The following is a 20,805-nucleotide window of genomic DNA, read 5'->3' as shown; positions in this document are numbered from 1 at the left end:
AAGAAGAATTGTCTTGGGCCACACTTTAAATACACTACCACTAATGATAGCTGATGAGCTAAAAATGAGATTTATGAAAGTTTATGAATTTGTGTTGGGCCACATTCAAAGTTGTCCTGGGCCACATGTGGCCTGCAATCCGTAGGTTGGACAAGCTTGCACACCATTCTACCTATCAGTAGAAGTTTATTATTGTCACCACCACCAAGATTTACTGATGGACATTATTATATGCCAGTTATTGCAATTTCTTTATTTCATAACAGTTGCTTTATACATCAATAACTAAATTACAGTGTAAAGAAGAGGATTCACATGTAGTTCTTTTTCTTATTGATAACAAATTCTTCCTCTGTTTGCTATGCTTAGTAACGAAGTCAATGAGAGCCAGTAGTCAGTGGTTCCACACTGGCAAGAGCATACCAGCATAGCTGTTGACCTGCAGCATTGGTACTCATCCCCACCAATACATAATTTGACTATCACCCTTAAACAAATGCTATTTTGCGATGAGATAAAATATCAGTGCAACTTCAAAAAACAACACTTGTACGTATTTTTATTCAACATTTTACATTATTCCACAAATATGTACAATTTCAATAATAAATTAAAAACAAATGAGTAAAGTAAGTCTGAGAGAAGTTCATAGTCACTATATTACTCAATGACATTTTTCTGCCTTCATTTCTAAGAGTTCATCTGATCCAAGGTCTGATCATCTTCTTGACAGAAAAACTTGTTTTGACAGCACATTTGAAATGCCGAGTATTTTGTTATGTCTAAGCAGCAGAGTGATGTTTGTTAATAACAGAAACACTTTAAAAAGAATCAATTGCAATCAAGAAGTGTTGATGAACATTTGGACAATATGTACAAAACTCTGCAAAAATTCTTTAATATTTTTTTCCTCCAGTTCCTCACATTCTTTGCATCCAGATTCTGTTACATTCTGCAAAATATAAAGAAAGATTAAATTGGCAATTTATAATTAATTAAATATACATTCATGGGAATGGGAATATCATATCGTTTGAACCATATGGTGAGGTATTGAGATATGAAAACTTTAGCAAATAAATAGCATATTAGGAAGAACTATGAGAAAAGAGAACTGGGCGATTTGATATATGTTTATTTTTCCAATAATGGGTTAAGGACATTGAGAAAAATAAGCTGTGTCTATCAGATCATGGAGTTCCTGCTTTGAGCCCTTCAATGGTTTCCTATCATCTGCTTCTAGCATAAAGACCATGCCTCCCTGCATAGCACACAGGCTCTTCATGAGCTGTTCCTTACCTATTTATTTCACATATCCCCCGTGCCTCAATGTTATGCCCTAGAAACACTGAGTGAGCATTTGGCTTTCCTTGCCATGCACAGCATACTATTAGATGCCTCTCTGCCTTTGCTTTTCTCTCTGTTACATTCTTTCCTATTTTAGCTGCTGCTACTCACACTTAAGATTATTCAGGTACTCTTTTAGGGAGGCTTCTCTGAACCCCTGGGCTCCCAGGGCTGGACTCAATGTCCCATCTTTACATCTCAGAACCCCTTATTTAGACCTGTCTCACAATATCTCATGTATTCATATTATGAAGTTTTACTCTTTTTATACTATAATACTATTCTCTAAGCTCTCTGCCAGAAGGGCAAAGCCAGTATGTTTGTTTCCCTAGCATTTAGCACAGGCCCTGACACACTGTAATCACTCATTGGTCGAATTGAGCCATTTAGGTGAATACTACAAATTATTGTAATTCAAACACAGTCTCATGGGTAACTAGAATGTTCCAAATGTAGCAATTAAAAATAAACTTTTTAGAGATCATCTGAACCATGAAGGCTGTGCCAGCAAAAATAAAAATTAGATTTTATATCCATTAACTATTTGGAATTCAGAATCACCAACATTTATCAAGCACATCCTCTATGCCAAGCACTGTCATATTTCATATAATGCTGTCCTATTTGATCCTGAAAATAATCATGTCAGATGGGAAGACAGAGATACTGACTCATCCCAACTGACATAATCAACTGAAATTCTTCACATCCAGGTCTTCTGACTGTGCAGTCCTGCCCACGCATTCCAGCACGTATGTCACACTCTGTCATGATGAGGGTGACTATCACCATTCCCATTAAAGAGCTCATCATTTATTTTGCCATGAGTTACCTGTTGCGTGGCTCACTCTTTCCACCAATAAGATGGAGATAATATCATAAGAGTATTATAAACCTTAATAAATTCATTTCATACATATGTAAAGTATTTAATATATATGAGACACTGTTCTGGGAATTTGGATATAGTACTAATAAAAAACAAAAACACTTGTCCACTTTAAGCTGACATTCTAGTAGGGAAAAACAGACAATACCCATTACATAAAATATATCGTATTCCAGATATTGGACATGCAGAGAAGGGGACAGGGAGTGCTCAGATAGGGAAGGGATTGCAACTGTAAATAGGTAAATCACTGAGAAGGTGACACTGAAGCAAAGACCTAAAGCAGCCTTGTATTTTTAGAGAAGAGTCAAGGTGTCCACCCACACAAGGTCAGGGCCTTTGCACTTTCAGTTGTCTCTGCCTGAACATATGTCCCTAGATACCCTTAAGGCTCATTCCCTCACATCTTTGTCAAATGGCAGCTTATTAGTTCAGCCTACCCTAACTGGAGCCCCAGTCCCCCTACCCAGCCTCCTTTTTCACCACTGGACTTCATAAATAACTAACTTATTACTCATTTGCTGAGTGGTTGGTTTATTTCTGTTTCCTCCCTCTTTAACAGCAGGGATTATGGGTATTTTTTCATACTGTCTCCTGAGGGCTAAAAAGTATTTATGAAGTGAACTAATTTGATTATGTCTCTTTGTTGCAAAACTGCTTTCTCTCTACCTTGCTTTGGCCACTAGTGTTTTGCCATGAAAGTCCTAATTCTTTGCACTTCAGGGCCTTTGCACAGCTGATTCCCCAGCCTATCATATGAGTACCTAGAATTTGCTCTCCTGGAACCCTCTACTGCTCAAGTTGCCTGGGATGTCCCAGATTATACTCGAATCATTAATATTTTCATTGTTATCTTTTTAAAGCATTTATCTTCTCATGAGATAACAGACTCTGCAGACAGACTGCGCAGGTAAGAGTTGTGGCTCCCCATTTTACTAGCTGTATGAACTGAAGCCAGTGATCCAAGCTCTCAGTGCTACAATTTCTTCAACATTCAAACAGAAATAAAGATAACTATCTCACAGATTTATCATGAGGATTAAATGAATTATCAATTTAAAGCTCAAAGAATAGTGTCTGGCACACAGTAATAACTCAATAAATGTGAGTTACTATTATTGATGTTAGACATTTGAGTATATAATTAGATTAATGTCTATCCATTGCACCTGACAATAAATGGTGGTCAGTGACCTGTCTGTCTGGTTTGCAACTATAATTCTAGCACTGAAGCACACTACCTGGAATTATTCTGTAAATGTTTGTCTACTGAATCAATCATTGAACAGTTTAGCATTGTGTGCATGCTGGAGATGGTGCCACTTTTGCATGCCACTCCACTGAAACAGTACTCCTTCTCTTGAGTGCCCCTTAGGAGGATCTGCTTGTCCATGAGTGACTTCTCCAAATCAGGCCCAAAACATAAGATGCAACTCTGAGCAACTGTTGGAAAACTCACCCCATTAGAAGACAAACTGTTGTTTGCTAGGATGATAAGATTTTCTACTGTATCATGAATACTTGTATCTCCGGACTCATGTGAAATAACTTGTAACTCTAAGAGAAAGCACTTCATTGCTGTTACTTTGCAACTGGGCTAAAAATAAATGTTATAAAGAACAATTACTTTTTTGTGATTATTAATTTTCATACTGATGTAATTTTGATTTTCAAAAAGTCAATCCAAATATTTTATAAAGATACACAATATCCTTAAGAAATTTTACATAGGAGGCAGCTTAATTTTTTTCTTTTGGCTTTAAAATAGAAACCAAAACAAACCAACAAAACACAATGAAGAAGGATGGCAATATTGTACAGAAGAACATGAAATTTGAAAATGTAGAAATAGTGGCCAGTTTTTCTCACTGAGCACATTTCCCCTGTGGAAAGGGTAATAATATTGGCCTTAGAGTCTGAAAACATCAACATAGACAGCTTATTTGTAAGAATTTTTAGAATCACATTGTGTTGTTAACATTTTTAATAGTGGTAGCTGCTAATTATACTGTCCTTTCAAGTTCCAACGTTCCAGAGGGAGAGAAGTAATTCCAAGAAATGTATTAGAAAAATCAAAGCAGGACTAGTGTCCACTAACAGGCTGATCAAATCAGAAAAGGTGCCACAAAAATATGTTTTCCACAACATTTACTTTAACAATAACTTAAAGAAAGGAAACAAGGAATATCTAGGGATTTGACCATTATTTGACTTTGTGTCCTTGATACCTTGCACAGTGCCTGGGAGCCTGCAGACACTTCACAAATGCTTACTGAATGGATGAAAAAATGAAGGAATACACCCATGTGCCCAGCACTGGTAATATTCCTTAACCCCAACAGTCGCTGCTTAGGATTGAAAGACAAATACTGTCACCATATCAGCAATAATAAAACTGAGCTTCAGAAATGTTTAGTAATTTCCAAGGTAACACGAGTAAAAAGTGGTGGAGTCAGTTTTAAAATCTAAACTTCAATCTAAGCTTGTTTCTATAACCCATGGGTTGCAAAGTTATCTTCTTGCAAAAAAGCAATTTCAGGATGCTGAATTTGGTGGCTAATTGACTACTTTCCATTTTACAAAAAATGCAAAGAAAAACAGAATCCATGCTGAAGCCAGAGGAGGGAGACAATTTCTTTGTGCAGCAGCATGACCCAGTTGGTTGGTGAATATCTCTTTTTTCTAGTTTCTGACTATGGTTTCTTTCCAATGCTTAGAAAGTCATCTATGTAAGAGAAGTTCTAATTGAGAGATAATGGAGAGAGGACATAGAGTTTGTTTTCCCTGAGGGGAAGTTGGGGATTCATTTCTCGGTTTTAGTAGCAATACTGAAGGGAAGAACCACCACCAACATGACAAATCCTACATGCCTTAGGAAATGTCAGGGTATTAATGAAACAAGTTCAAGACCACTTTTCAGTTCTAATAAGTTTCATGGGTTATGTTGCTTTTCTCACATAGAGAATAATTAGAATCTTTTTCTGATAAATGTAGAGAATCATGTAAAATGCAGAACATGAATGACTTTAAGCAACTTATGGAAAATATGAATGCAGATGGTGATACATTACAGCATTGGAAATAACTGATATGTTGGCTACTCTTAAATTGAATCAGTTAATCTGATTTTTGCATCTAATTGCATCATGATGCAACTGCATCACAAAAACGTACAATGTATCTTGTTCGACATTGATGGAAAAGACTCTTTTAATATTTTGATTTGGCACCATTACAAAAATAGCATTTATGTAGCTATCTGTCCCCAAGTCCCATCTCAACAATCACTAATAAAACTCATTGATCGTATATTATAGAAACATACCAAAAGTTAGATTTTAAAACTACACATATTTTAGTTGTTACAAAAATACACTTTTAAAAACTTTAATAACGAGACAAATAGCAATTTTGAAAAAAGTATACTCACGTGAACATCACTTTCTGTATACAAAGTAGCATCAATATGCATAGACTGGAAGGAATCAAAATTAGACAATATTAAAAACTATGCCCTGCCTTAAATATTATGAGAACAACCTACTGAAAACATTAAATTGTTTTTAATTCATTTTTTTATTTTGAGATAATTTAAAATTCATATGAAACTGTAAGAGTAAATACAGAGAAATCTTGTGTACCCTTCAACAAGCTTCCCCCAGTGGTAATATCTTCCATAACCACAGTACAGTATTACAATCAGAAAATTGACATTAATATAATGCACTCACCTTGTCCAGATTTCACAAGTTTTATGGGCCACAGTGTGTGTGCATGCATATGTGTGAAGTTTTATGCAATTTTATCACTTGCATAGATTCACACCACCACCACAGTTAAGACACAAAATAGTTCCATCACCGCAAGGATTCTGCTGCTATTCTTTCATAACCAAAGTCACCTTTCTCCCCATACATACCTCATCATCACCCAATCTCTCTAAATTCTGGCAACCACTTCTCTGCTCTTCATTCCTAGAATTTTGTCATTTCAAGAATATTATGTAAATGGACTCACATCATATGTAACCTTCTGAAATTAGCCTTTAAAAGAATTGATAGACATTTTTATGAGCCATTTAGGTTTACAGAAAAACTAGCAGAAAGTACAGAGACTTAAACACCCCTCTGTCCACTACCCCAGTTTCCCTATTGTTAATATCTTGCATTAGTGTGGTGTGTTTGTTATAGTTGGTGAGTCACTATTATGATCTTAAGTGTATAGAATATTATGGCTCATTATTTGTGTTGTATGTTTTACAGGTTTTGACAAATGTATAATGCCACCCATCATCATATATTAATATTTTCACTGCTTTAAAAGTAGCCTGTGCTCTGCCTAGCCATTTCTCCCTCCCTCTGAACCCCTAGCAATCACTGATCTTTTTATTGTCTCCATAGCTTTGCCTTTTTCAAAATGTCATAGTTGGGATCATACAATGTGAAGCCTTTTCAGATTGGTGTCCCCATCTTTCACTCAACAATATGGCTTTGAAGTTTTCTCCATTTCTTTTCATGGCTTGATAGCTTATTTCTTTTTATCACTGGATAATATTCTATTTTATAAATGTACCACAGTTTCTTTATGAAGATTGTTTTTTTTCACTCATCATAATACCCTGGAGATCCACCTAACTTGTGGGTATCACTAGTTTGTTCCTTTTTATTGCTCTGAAAATTGACATTAATACAATGCACTCACCTTGTTCCTTTTTAATACTCTCCTTAGTATTCCCTGACATGATATATCACAGATTTTACCAATGAAGCACATTTGTTTCCAGTTTTGGGCAGTCATGAAAAAATCTCTGTGAACATTCATGTACATATTTTTGTGTGCACGTAGTTTTCATTTATCGAGGATGAATGTCTAAGAGTACAATTGTTGGATTGTAAGGCAAATGCATGTTTTGTTTCATAGGATGCTGCCAAACTATTTTATACAGTGGCTGTATTATTTTACATCATCACCAGCAATGTATGAGTGATCCAGTTTCTCCACATCCTTGCCAGCATTATCACCCTTGTTCATTTATATTTACTTAGCATCATCACTATTTTTTATTTTGTATATGCTTATAGCTGCATGTAATAATATGTCATTGTGGTTTTAATTTGCATTACTTTCTAAACAAAATATACTCATTTTTAGTACTTTCTCTCCAGAAAACTTGGGGTGACGTATAATTTTCCTTTCCAATCTGTGTGCCTTTTATTTATTTTTTTCTCATACATTTTTTCTCTTCTGCTTCATAATTTGGCTAAACTTCCAATATTATTGCTATGGTTTAAATGTCTCCTCTAAAATTCAGGTTGAAAATTAATCCCCAATGTGGCAGTATTGAGAGGTGGGGCTTTAAGAGGTAATTGGATCACAATGGCTCTACCCTCATGAATAGATTAGTCCACTCATGGATTAAAGTATCAGTGGGTTATCATGGAAAGGGAACTGGTAGTTTTATAAGAGGAAGAGAGACCTGAGCTAGCACATGAGCACATTCAGCCCCTCGCCATGTGATGCTTTGTGTCATCTCTGGACTCCAGAGAGCCCCCACCAGCAGGAAGGCACTCACCAGATGTGGCTCCTCAACCTTGAACTTTTCAGTCTCATAACCATAAGACATAAATTCCTTTCTTTATAAATTACCCATTTCAAGTATTCTGTTACAAGCAACAGAAAACTCAGACAACTATGTTGAGTAAAAGTGGTGAGAGAAGATATCCCTGCTTAGTTTCAGTCCCAGCAGAAAAACACTCAGTCCTGTACTCGCCATTAAGTATGGTAGCTCTAGACTTTTTGAACGTGTTTTGTATCAAGTTGAGGCAGTTCTCCATACCTACTTTCTAAGAAATTTTATCTTCAATAGGTGTTTATATCAGTCTGCTAGCGCTGCCATAAAAAGTACCACAGACTTGGTGACTTAAATAATAGAACTTTATTTTCTCACAATTCAGGAGGCTGGAGGTCTGAAATCAGGGTACCAGCAGGGTTGGTTTCTTCGGAGTCCTCCCTCCTTGGCTTATAGGTGGCCATTTTCTCCCAGTTTCTTCACATGGTTTTCTATCTCTGTGTATCTATACCCTTATCTGTTTTTCTAAAGATACCAGTCATATTGCAGTAGGACCTGCCCTAATGACCTCATTTTAACTGACCCTATCTGAAAATACAGTCACATTTTGAGATACTGGCAATTAGTACTTCAACATATAAATCCAGGAGGCATAGGGAGGGACACAGGCCATGAGAGGTGTTGCATTTTATCAGATACCTTTTCTACATATGAGTTTCTTCTTTAGCCTGTTGATAGGGTAGATTACATTGCTTGATATTCAAATAATTGAGAAAGACTTGTGTACCTGAAATAAATCTCACTCGGTCATGGTGTATAATTCTTTTTATAAATTGCTGAATTTGATTTGTTAATATTTTATCAAGCATTTTAATATTTAAGTTAATGGGAGATATTTTTATAGTTGTCTTTTTTAGTAATGTCTTTATTTGGTTTTAGCATCACAGTAATACTGGTCTCCTAAAATCAACTGGAAAATGTTCCTTCCTCCTCTATTTTCTAGAAGAGACTGTACAATTGTTGTTAATGCTGCTCTAAATATTTGATAGAATGATTCAGTGTAACCAGCAGGCTTGAAGGTCCCTTTTTGGGAGCTTGTGTATGATGAATTCAATGTATTTAGTGATTATATGAGTGTTTGGATTGTCTATTTCATCTTCATTATGTTTTGGTAGTTTGTGGTTTCTGAAGAATTGGTCCATTTCCTCTAAGTTGTCAGATTTGTGAGCATAAAATTGTTCATAGTTTTTCTTATTATCCTTCTAATGACTGCAGATTCTGTAGTGACAGCCCCAAATTTCATTCCTGAGATTTGTGTCTTCTCTCTTTTTATTTCTGTCAATTAAAGATCAATTGTATTGATTTTCCAAATAACCAGTTTTATGTTTCATTAATTTTTTCTATTGTTTTCTTGATTTCAATTTCATTAATTTTAGCTCTTATATTTAAATATTTTCTTTGTTCTGCTTGTATTGAATTTATTTTGCTCTACTTCTTCTAGTTTCTTGAAGCGGTAACTTAGATTTTTGATTTGATAATTCTCCTTTTTTTCTAAGGTATTCATTTGATTTTTAAAAATGTCCTGTCAGTATTGCTTTAGCTGCATCGCATATATCTTGATATGCTGTATTTCATTTTTTTCATTCTATGTATTATGAACATCCTTTGCGATTTACTCTTTGACCCATGGATTATATAGAAGTATAGTATTTAATTTCCAAGCATTTGGAGATTTGCCCATTGTATTTAATTTCTTGATTTCTTGTTTGATTCTATTGTGGTTTGAGAACAAATTCTGCATAATGTAAGTTCTGAAAAAATTTTTAAAGTTCCTTTTATGGCTCAGTATATATTCAGTCTTGATAAAAGAAAGTATATTCTGCTGTTGTTGGGTGTAGTGCTCTATGTATTAAATTAGATCCTGTTGGTTTGTTATATTGTATTTTTATGCCCTTTCTGATTTTCTGTCTAGTACTTCCATTAGTTACTGAGGAGGAGGCGGTGAAGTCCTCAAGAATAATTGTGGATTTGTCTATTTCTCTTTTATCCCTATTATTTTTTGCTACACAAATTTTGAGGCTTTGTTGTTTGATGTGTATACATTTAAGAACATTATGTTTTCCTCACAGATTTATTTTTTATCATTTTGTAATATCCCTCTGGATTATAGCAACTTTATTTTCTGTGAAGTCTACTTTATTTGATGTTAATATAGCCACTTCTGCTTTTTACAATTAATGTATGCATGTCTATCAGTCTAGAGCTGCTGTAATAAACTACCACAAGGTGGGTGGTTTAAAACAACAGAAATCTATTCATTTACAGTTCTGGAGACTGGAAGTCCAAAGTCAAGGTGTTGGTAGGGCCATGTTCCTTCTGAGGGGTCTAGAGAAGAATCCTTTCTTGACTTTCCCAAGGTTCTGGTGGATTCTGGCAATCTCTGGCCTTCCTTGGCTTATAGCTGCATCACTCTGATCTCTTCCTCTGTCTTCACATGAATTTCTTCCCAGTGAGTTACACTGTGTCCTTTCCTTTTCTGATAAAGACACTCATCATTGGATTTAGGGCCCCCCCTACTCTAGTATGATCTCATCTTAATTTCATTAATTATATTTACAAAGATATTATTTCAAAATAAGATCACAATTTAAGGTTCCAAGAGGATGTGAAATTTGGGGGGACACTATTCAACCCATTATAATATGCTATATCTTTTTCTGTCTTTTTAAATTTCAACCTACGTATGTCATTGTACTAGAAGTGAACTGCTTATAGATAGTATAGATGGGTGGTGTTTTGTTATCAATTCAACCAATCTCTCTCTTTTACTTGGTGTATTCTCATACTCTCCTATGATACTAACCATAGGAATGCTGAATCTTTTCTTACTGTCCTCAAGATCAGTGATGCTTTTTTTTCTTAAGTCAATTGTCTCTCTAGTATTCTGTTGTCAAATTAACTATCTTTCCTCTGTCATTCATTCTGCTAATGAGCCTTTACAATTTGCTTTATATTTCAGTTATATTTTCAGTTCTATAATTTCTATATGGTTCCTTTCATATCTTCTATTTCTTTGTTAAGGCATTTAGTTTTTCATTTGCTTCAAAGGCATCTGTAATTGCTTTTTGAAGCACTTTTTATAATGTCTGCTTTCAAATCTACGTCAGAGAATTCCAATATCTCATCCACTTCAATTTTGTAGTCTGTTCACTATATTTTCTCATTTAAGTTGTAATTTTCCTATTTCTTGGTACAATGGGTGATTTTCAATTGTATCTTGGCTTCATGTCTATTATGTTAGGATACTCTGGTCCTATTTAAATCTTCTATTTTAACATGCAGTCAGCTTGTTTGGATTTAGCATGCAAGTTCTAACCTATTTTTTAATGCTGTGATGCCAATGACAATTTAGTTTTCAGAACTTTGTGGTGCTATTTTGGTATGCTTCGTGCCATTGAGACTTCACTGAAGCTGGTATTACCTGCTATGGCAGGAAGCATTTCCTTAGGTCAGGCCACCTGTTTTCTTGAGGTGGGAGAAGAGGGCCTTTAGTCCACAAGCAACAACAGCTGTTCCCTGGGTCAAGCCCATTTTCCCTGCAGGTGCCACCAAGATATCTGGCTTCTCCAGATAGAGGAAGAGAATACCTCACCTGTGCAGACTAGAACTCATCCAGCTGGGCCGCTTATAAATTATGTTTTAAAGATAATTAGATTCTAAAACAGTAAGGAAAAGACTTCTCTTCAAGCTTTATAAGACCATAAATTTCTACAAAAATATTATTGTTTCAAGTGTGGTTTCCTTAAGACAGACAGAAAAACACAGAGAGAGACAAACTCCATAGCAGTTATACCAGGCATTTTATGGAAAAATGAGTACTCACTTGAATAAGATCTTCAATTTTTTTCAAATCACTTATTACATTCACCCAGTTGGCTTCTGTTTTAGGAAGCCCTGCACTGAAACAGCTGAAAGAAAAACCATAGAGCAAAGCATTTTGAAGGAGCCTATTCATCTTGATGAATACTATAAGCAAAAGAGCAATCAATAATTTTTTATTCTGACCAGTGAAAAAATCAGTGTTATCCTTGCCTCTGTGCATTCAACAGCCTTGTAACTGAACGTAAACATTCAGCATATAGTACAACTTTGGCATTTTATGATAACTTGAGGCTTCACCAACCCGGATTAGAGAAAAGCCTAATTGTAGGCATACTTTATAAATAAACTGGCTCAATTTATCACAATGAAATAGAAACAGTGCCAGATGTGTGGCAATGCTCAATAAATGATTTTGAATGAATTACTAGTTTCCTTTAAGTAGAGATTTACAGAGACTTTGAAGTCTAATAAATAGGTAAAATTCTTAAAATAAGTAACAATTATTTTCATGTAATGATTTTGACAGTAAATTTTTTTTTACAATACATTAAACATGCCCCTTTCATGTTGCTCACACTCTCACTATGCTTGCAGCAGCTTTCTCCATAAACAGTACAGACTTCATCCCAGTGTAGGCTGAATGATCATATACTTACTCACTTTCACAAATTTCATAAAAATTTAATATCCAGACAAAATACACTTATACTGACCAAGTAACATTGGAATGATTCTTAGAGCTTGAGGAAAAATAATCACTCACTTCCTGATGGATCTTACACAGAAGCATGATAGTCAACACTAATCTGTCTTATGATGAAGAATTACCTGCACAAATCTATGGTTCCCAATACCATGAAGGCATTAGTAGAGTAAAACTGAACTGAGAGTCAGATTATATAACTATAGGTTAGGTGCTTTGGGCCAACTGGGTATATTAGCTGCATCTAAGAGAGAAGAAAAAAGTTAATAGTCATGGAAACATATGAATTTTATTAGAAGGAAACAACAAAAGGCTTAAATAAAGAAAGAAATGTTTTAAACTGAACTAGGATAAGGATCAAGGGATAGGAGGAGTCAGTGTCAGGGACAGATAAAAAAGTAACATAAGCAAATACTAAATATCTACTTTTAATTGCCATGGAAAATATGTAGTCTATCAATAAGTGGTATACTTCCAAGTTCAGTTAAATTTCAAAAGGCCCAATTTATTTGAGGGCTATAATGCTCATTTGGACTATTACCACAATGTAGAAAAATGCTCAGTTAGATATTTACCAAACCTCCTCTAAATCTCTATAGTCTGCCTTCTATCCCCCAGATACTGAGTACCTAGAGATATAAGCAAACTGAACATAAACTAATTTAATGGAAAAGATATCCAAGGACAATCATCATGACCATGAACATAATGTTATTTACTCCTAGAGATAAAATTACCCCAAAATGAAGACATGAATGCCAGCTTCAGTTAGAAAATGACTGTTTAGAAGTAAACACAAGTAGCACTGGATGGAAATACTTCTCAAATGTGGTTTCTGAAAAATATAATCATAGACAAATGGTTAAATTTTTTAGTTAAAAAGTGAGAAAAGTGAGGTTTAAAATAACATGTCAACATATTTTTAGGTCTAAAGATGTTTGTCATAATTTCATAATTAATGCCTCTTATCAAAAAAAAAAATTATAATTTATCTTTTTTGCTTTCTCTCCTATCTCCAACTCTGTCTCTTATGCACAAAGTTCCTTAACAGATATTTCTGCAGATGCATGTCAAAGATAATTTAACAAAGTTGATATATTTGTTAATTTACATACATACCAATGTCACCACTTAATGTTTTTATATTATCTTTGACCTCCTCCTCATCCTTCTCTCTTTTTTAATAGGCCAAAATATTTTACACAGTACAGGTTAATAACGTGCATTACTAACAGAGATGCACTAGTTATATTAACTTCATGTAAATTATGAAAATGAATTATATTAATATTATTTGGTGAAAAATTGGATAAGATGGAACCAATTACAGATACTGTATTCCATCTTGAGAGTGACTAACAATTTTTCTTGGTGATTTAGGAAAATCATTTATCCTAGAACTTACCAGAGTTTTGGTACTTTCACCTCCCTCTTTTGTGTTGTCAAAGCTTTTAAAGTTTCAGAAAGCAGTGTTAACTGCCACCTTAACCACTAATTGTTCATGCTTCCTTTCAAAAAAATGAATGATACCCACACCCTGCCCTCTAAGACTACACAATTTAGTGAGTACAAAGACATTTAGAGAACACAAAAGAGTGGGATAAGTGAAATAACACGTTTATAATGACAAGAAGAGCCAATCAAGATGGTCAATAGAGTTTTTAAAAACCTATTTAATTTATTTTCAAAATAAGAACAATCCAAATGTGAATAGACATCTGTGATGTCTCAAGATCTTTAGAGAATAACCATGTAACTTATTGCAAAGACTCTGAGATTCAAATAACCTTTTAGGGAAATTCCATAGGATATTTTCATCTATTTTTTTTCTTACCGAAATTCTCATTACTCAAAGCCACGGTAAATCCTTAAGTATTGAAGAAGAGCTGGCTATGGCAAGGGGTTTCCAGCAGCCATCCATCCACGATGCCTCCTACAACACAATCTAGGGTAAAGTATGATCCATTAAAAACACAAGTGGACTAGTAAGAAAAAGAAAGGGAGGGAATTAATACTTATTGAACACCTACCTTTTAATAAGCACTCTGTTAGTTACTTAACAGATGCATCACCTTTAATCTTTACAATAATGGTATGGAGGAAGGTTAGTAGCATTTAGGTAAGCTGCTCTAGGCTCATAGCAAGTACATGACAGCCAGGATTTGAGACCAGTTCTGTCTGATTACAACGCCTTTGCAAAACTTTTCTATTCTATTATGTCCCTGAATTGAAAAATTCCGGAGTCATACTAGTAAAAAGTAAAAACAAACGAATACTTAGATTTGTAGAAGTACTGATTGTTAATCCAGTTTACAATAGCAGTAGCCATTTCTACAGCCACTGAATATGTATCTTCAGTCTTTTAAAGAAACCATTGTCAATCATTTGAGAATTTTATAACCAAGAAAATTTTATTTTTTCTCACTCAAATCAAGTGAAGAATATGAAGATTAAACATTCCTAAATTCCACTCCATGCCATTAAAAGCAATTTATAACCAAAATATACAAAAATACAAACAACTATTTTCTGCCCTTCAAAATGGGCATGGTGACCTCTTCCACAAAAAATCAAAATCTGCCACAACCCATGACATAAATATTCACTGAATTAAGTTCCATAAACTCAAAGAATTAAATTATTATACTTTTCAGATGTTTCTGAAATATAAAAATGGCTGCTTTAAAATCTATTATCTATAACTCCTAGAAAGAAAAAGCTAACACTTATTTAGGTATTAAGCAAGATATAAAGGTGTATCCAATAGAAATACCTTTTTGTCCACAAGAACATATCAAATCTAATATTCCTGTTACATACGATCTAAATCACTCATTGATTGGTTTATTTAAAGCAAACCTTCCTTATCACTCTCATTTTATAATTATTCCCTTTGTCTGTATTATCTCAGTGCTTCAAATTTTTTATAAAACTTTACCGTAATCTTCATCATTTCATCCAAAGCCTCTTAAATTCCCTATATCCCTTTTAGTTGTGGTATCCTTGATTCCACATTTTTCAAAAAAAAAAATAATATTGACTTGGGATTGAGCAATGCCATGGGTGATATAATTTTTAATTAGGCCTTATGAAGCTACTTTTGTAAACAATGAAAATTTCATTCCTGGCCTCTTCTAGCAGTGAGCCTTTACAATGTCCCAATGGATTTTCACTACCCTGGTCAACTACATCCTGCTGGTATAAGTAAAAGAAGACTAAATGCTTAGCCAGAATACTCCACCATAGAGTGTGGTTGCCAAACATGGAGGAATGCAATAGAAAATGTCCTCAAAAGTATCTAACCAAATCATGATAATGGAAGCCAGTGTAGATGAAAAGAAGTATCAGCCGGGCACGGTGGCTCATGCCTGTAATCCCAGCACTTCGGGAGGCCGAGGCAGGCGGATCACCTGATATTGGGAGTTTGAGATCAGCCTGACCAACATGGAGAAACCCCGTCTCTACTAAAAAACTACAAAATTAGCCGGGTGTGATAGTGCATGCCTGTAGTCCCAGCTACTCGGGAGGCTGAGGCCAGACAATTGCTTGAACCCGGGAGGCGGAGGTTGTGGTGAGCTGAGATCATGCCTTTGCACTACAGCCTGGGCAACAAAAGTGAAACTCCATCTCAAAAAAAAAAAAAAAAAAAGTATTTTATAGCTCTGCTTGCTGCCTGAATCCATTTTCTGCTGCTAGAAGAGAACACCACAAACTTAATTTATAAGGGACACAAGCTCATTTGGCTCACAGTTCTGGAGGCTGGGAAGTACATGAGCATGGCACTGACATCTGCTAAGGGTCATCCTGTGGCAGAAGGGTAGAAGGTGAAAGCAAGCACATGAGACAGAGAGGAAATTGAGCCAAAATCACCCTTTAATAAGGAGCCCACTCATGCAATAACAAACTCACTCCCTCTGTAACTGCATTAATCCATTCATGAGGGCACTGTCTAATGAAAGTGCCTAAAGAGGTACCTAATTACCTGTTAAAGATCCCACTTCTTAAAACTGTCACAATTACAATTAAATGTCAACATGAGTTTTGGTGGAGGCATTCAAACCATAGCATTCTGCCCCTCCCCTCCCCTCTCTGCCAAATTCACATCCTTCATACAATGCAAAATATATCCATTCCATCCTAGTAGGCTCAAAAGTCACTCCAGTGTTAACTCAAAAGTTAATACTATTAGTTAATACTTATCTAAATCTAGTTAATCTAGTTATCTAGTTATCTAGGTAATACTTATCTAAATCAAATATGGGTGAGACTTCATCCTGAAGGCAAATGTTCTGCAACCAGGAGCCTGTGATCAAAATAAGCTATCTGCTTCCAAAATACAATGTGCGAAGGTATAGAAGAGACATTCCCATTCTAAAATGGGGAAATAGGCAAGAAAAGAGGGATGACTCATCTGAAACAAGTCCAAAACCTAACAGGGAGAACAATATTAAATCTTAAAGTTGGAGAACAATTTCCTTTCATTCCGTATTCTGCATCCTGGGCACACTGGGTGGGGGTTGGACCCCTAAAGCCTCAGGCGGCTCAGCTCCCATAGCTTTCCTAGGCTCAGCCTATTCTTCAGCTGTCATGGGTTGGAGTCTCATGCCTGAAGCTTTTCCAGACTGCAGCTCTACACTGTAAACCATAGTTCTAGGATTTTGGGGGCAACCCCATTTCCTTGGCTCCACGAGGCACTGCCCCGTTGGGGGCTCTCAGTGGTGGTTCTGCCCCTGTGCAAAGTCTCTGCCTGTGCCCCAAAGAAGTCAGCATCATCTTTTGAAATCAAGGTGGAGGAAGCCATGCCCCCTCAGCTCTTGTATTCTGTGAGACTACAGACTTAACACCACATGAATTTCACCAAGGCTTACCACCTGTATCTTGTGAAGCAGCGGGTCAAGCTGCAGCTGGGGCTGCTTAAGCCATAGTTGGGGTGGCCGAAGACTGCTGCATCAGAATGTAGGGAGCCAAGTCCCAAGGCAGCCCTGGGCAGTAAGCTCATGGAGAGCGACCAGGAGGGGCCTGGCACCCGAAACCATTCTACCATCCTAGAACTCTGGACCTGTGAAATAAAAGAGACTAATTCCCAGCCCTGTCCTCAAGGAGCTCACAGGGTAGGAATTGTTTGGAATCTTGTGATTGGATCTCACTGCAAGGTGACTGCTGACTCACGGCAGCACTGAAATCCTAGCAGGATGGTACTGCCCAGGGGAAATACACAGTGAGGTGAGCAAGTTAACGCAGGCAGGCAGCTCTATAGTTTTCATTCTGGAGTGAAAACTGTCCCTTAGACTCATAGTCACACAGTTGCCTCTGCTCTAGATTTTCCTTCTGCTTCAAATATTCCTTACCCAGATACTGTCGGGGCTCACACCATTGCTATTTCCCAAGCAAATAATTGCTTGTGAAAATAACTGTAAACATCTTACATTCTATACCAATATTGTAGTTCTTCCCAGTGAGGAAAGATGATATAACATACTTGATGTTTTGTTTTATTCTGCTTATTAACTTGTCTAATCACACATTTAAAATTAATTAAACATACAAGAATAAAAGATTTACAGGTATTGGTTTATTGGGTTAAATGCATCATCCATTCATTCAAACCACTAGAAAAGACAAGCCGAGACTCAATAGAATATAGAGATTATAAGATAGCATCACTTTCCTTGATTCATTTAGTAAATATTCACTGAATATTTATTATGGGCCAGGCATTTTTTATGACCTTGGAATACATCAATGATGGCAGAACACAATCTTGATTTCGGAAAGAAAGATGAACCATATAGAAAATGCACAAATAAGTTATTATAACTGTGTATTTTATTAGAAAGTGAAAAATTATTTAGGAAAAAGGAAACAAGGTAAGAAGAGTGAGGTTGAAATTTTGTGTAGTCAGGGTAAAGATAGCAAGGGTGTGAGCCCCCGTGCTATCTCAGTGAAGACTATTTGAAGCAGAGGGAATAGCTAGGGCAGAGGCAACTGTGTGGCTATGAGTCTAAGGGACAGAAAAGAAGCCAGTGGAGTGAGCAAGGGCAAGAGCAGTCTGAGGTGAGGTCAGAAAGGTAGAGGAGAGGAGGACCTGAATCTGCGTGGGGTAGCAGTGGAGATAGAGACATGTGGTTAGAGTCTGGAAACATTTTTTATGATAGGACTAACATAATTTCCTGACAGATTGCAGGGTACAGGAGGAAACAAGAGAATGAGAATGACTGTAAGTCTTTTCCTCTGAACACCTGAGAAGATGGAGCTGCCATCAACTGAAACAAGCAAACCTTAGACACAGCTGATGCCTTGAGGAGAGGTGACAGGTCAGGAGTTTCAGTTCTGGACATGCTGAGTTTGAAAGGCTCATTAGATATGCACAAGGAAATGTCAAATATGCCATTGGATACATAAATCTCGAGTTCAGGAATGTGTCTGAACTGGAAATAGATATGCGACTCGTGAGAGTGCTCATGAGGGAGTGGTGTAGGTAGAGAAAAGGACCAAAACCTGAGCATGGGATACTTCAGTATTAATTAGGTCAGGGATTATAAAAGAAGGACCAGGAAAGAAAAATCAAAAGGAATGACTATTGAATAAAGGGAAAATGAAGAGTATTATATTCTAGAAGTCAGTTAAGGGAAGTATATCCACAAAAGGGAATGATGGACACATCAAATGCACTGACAGGCCAAGCAAGGCACAGTTTCAGCACTGATCAGTGGGCTTGGCAATCCGGAGGTCATGTCAGATGACTCTGACAATAGCACTTTTAGGGGTTTGATGGAGGGAGAAGCCTGCCTGGGATGGCTGACAAGAAAGTAGCAAGAAAAGTTTTTTAAAATGCTAGTGCAGGCAATGTTTTTAAGAATCCTGCTCCAAAAGGGAGGAAGGAAAGGGGGTTGTTGCAGGTGGTAGAAAGTGGTGGAAATCACAACATGTTTGCATGCGGATGGGACTGACTTATTAGAGAGGGGGAATTAAGGATGTTGGAGGGGGTGGGAAGTGCCAGAGTAATGTTTTCTAATAAGCAAGTGAGGATGAGGATGTTAGCTCACCCCCAAGAGGGGGTGAGGGCTGAGTCATCTACTGTCACAGGAAGGAATGCTGAGTTATAAGGGGGGGTGGGGCTGGTAGGTAGGTGTAAGTTTCCTACTATTACTTCCATTTTCTCAGTGAATTAAAATAAAAAGTCATGAGCAGAAAGTGAAGATTGGAGGAGGATGGGGACAGGAGGAGGATGAGAGGGAAGAGGACACACAAAATAGCCATTTAGGTAACTGGGAGAATAGTATGAGAGCCTGGCCTATTGAAAGATCAATGTTGTGAATGATTGTGGAGTGAGATTAGTGAGTAGGATTGTATGTGTTTTCTCCAGCCACAGTAAGCTGAAAGGGAAAGAAAGCCTGGAATAGTTACAGAACTGGATTTAAACCTGTTATGTGTATACCAAGCAAGTACAAGGAAGAGAGGGGCAAGGGATTTCAAACTATATGTAAGGGAGCGATTGGGAGATTTGCCCAGGAAATTTTACTTCATTTCTTTATGACAGGACTTCATAAAGGTAGTGTTACTTGAATCATACCTTGAAGGTCGGATATATTCTAGGCATGCGTGAAAGGAGAAAAACAGCATTGAGGCAGAAGGCAGAACCCAAGCAAGGCCATATGCAAACAAGTATAGTGCGTTTGCAGATGACTGTGAGCCATTTTCCTAACAGTGTGAAAGTAGTGGTAGGTAAGACTCCACAAACTGTCACCATTGTTTAAAGCAGCAACTGGTTAACACTTTGTGTAGAGGGCCAGATAATGTTTTATGCTTTGCAAGTCTTGCAGACTTTGTTGCCAGTGATTAACTCAACCACTCTAGTGCAAGAGCAGCTATAGACAACACATAAACAAATGGGTATGGCTGTGTTCCAATACAACTTTATTTATAAAAACAGGTGGTTGATGGATTTGAATCACCAGCCACCTGCTTTGATAAATAAGTAGTCAGTTTTGGTAAATAAACAGTTGGTTTGCCAGCTCTTGACCGCTACAGATCTCTTTTCTGTCCTAATTTAAGTACAGCTGAGAAAGTGATATCTTTAAACATCTCCAATCTTCCTATCATTAATCACACTAAGACATTTTCAGTAATTGCTTTCAAGCTGTTTTAAATTGACACCAATATGAGATTTTCAAATAAGAAATGTCCTCAAACTTAATCTGTGTTCAATATCAAGGCTAAATAAACCCCAATACAAACTATAATAACTTGCGTTGCTATAATGATTTTTAAAAATTCATTCATACAAATATAAGACCTGAGGTTGGTATTAATTCTCTTATAAGGCTACCCAATATGTTTATAAGGCCTATAAATTTCAGTTTATCAAAACAAAAAAAATGATTAGGTAACTACTTCATACAAAGGTATATAAAT

The 20,805-nt window shown here is 36.3% G+C and overlaps 1 protein-coding gene across 9 annotated transcripts in view; it reads right to left on the bottom strand.

Moving 5' to 3' along the window:
* Positions 1-232: 232 nt before the first annotated feature.
* IL15 (interleukin 15) overlaps positions 233-20,805 on the bottom strand; it is a 376,963-nt gene continuing 356,390 nt past the window's right edge. For 4 of the 9 annotated variants that reach the window (XM_055275991.2, XM_055275989.2, XM_055275992.2 and 1 more), the window contains 6 exons: positions 14,225-14,335; positions 13,128-13,225; positions 11,689-11,773; positions 5,667-5,711; positions 3,696-3,833; positions 233-952 (listed from right to left, as the gene is read on the bottom strand). In XM_055275991.2, the coding sequence (XP_055131966.1) occupies positions 842-952; positions 3,696-3,833; positions 5,667-5,711; positions 11,689-11,773; positions 13,128-13,225; positions 14,225-14,236 (489 nt within the window). In that variant the 5' untranslated portion in view covers positions 14,237-14,335 and the 3' untranslated portion in view covers positions 233-841. The other 5 variants (XM_055275997.2, XM_063637646.1, XM_063637647.1 and 2 more) reach the window with 5 other exon arrangements.

This window comes from Symphalangus syndactylus, chromosome 4, assembly GCF_028878055.3.
Source record: "Symphalangus syndactylus isolate Jambi chromosome 4, NHGRI_mSymSyn1-v2.1_pri, whole genome shotgun sequence".
In the NCBI taxonomy this organism is placed as follows: Eukaryota; Metazoa; Chordata; class Mammalia; order Primates; family Hylobatidae; genus Symphalangus; species Symphalangus syndactylus.
The sequence above is the reverse complement of the archived record's forward strand: the minus strand, read 5'-3'. Positions and strand labels throughout refer to the sequence as shown.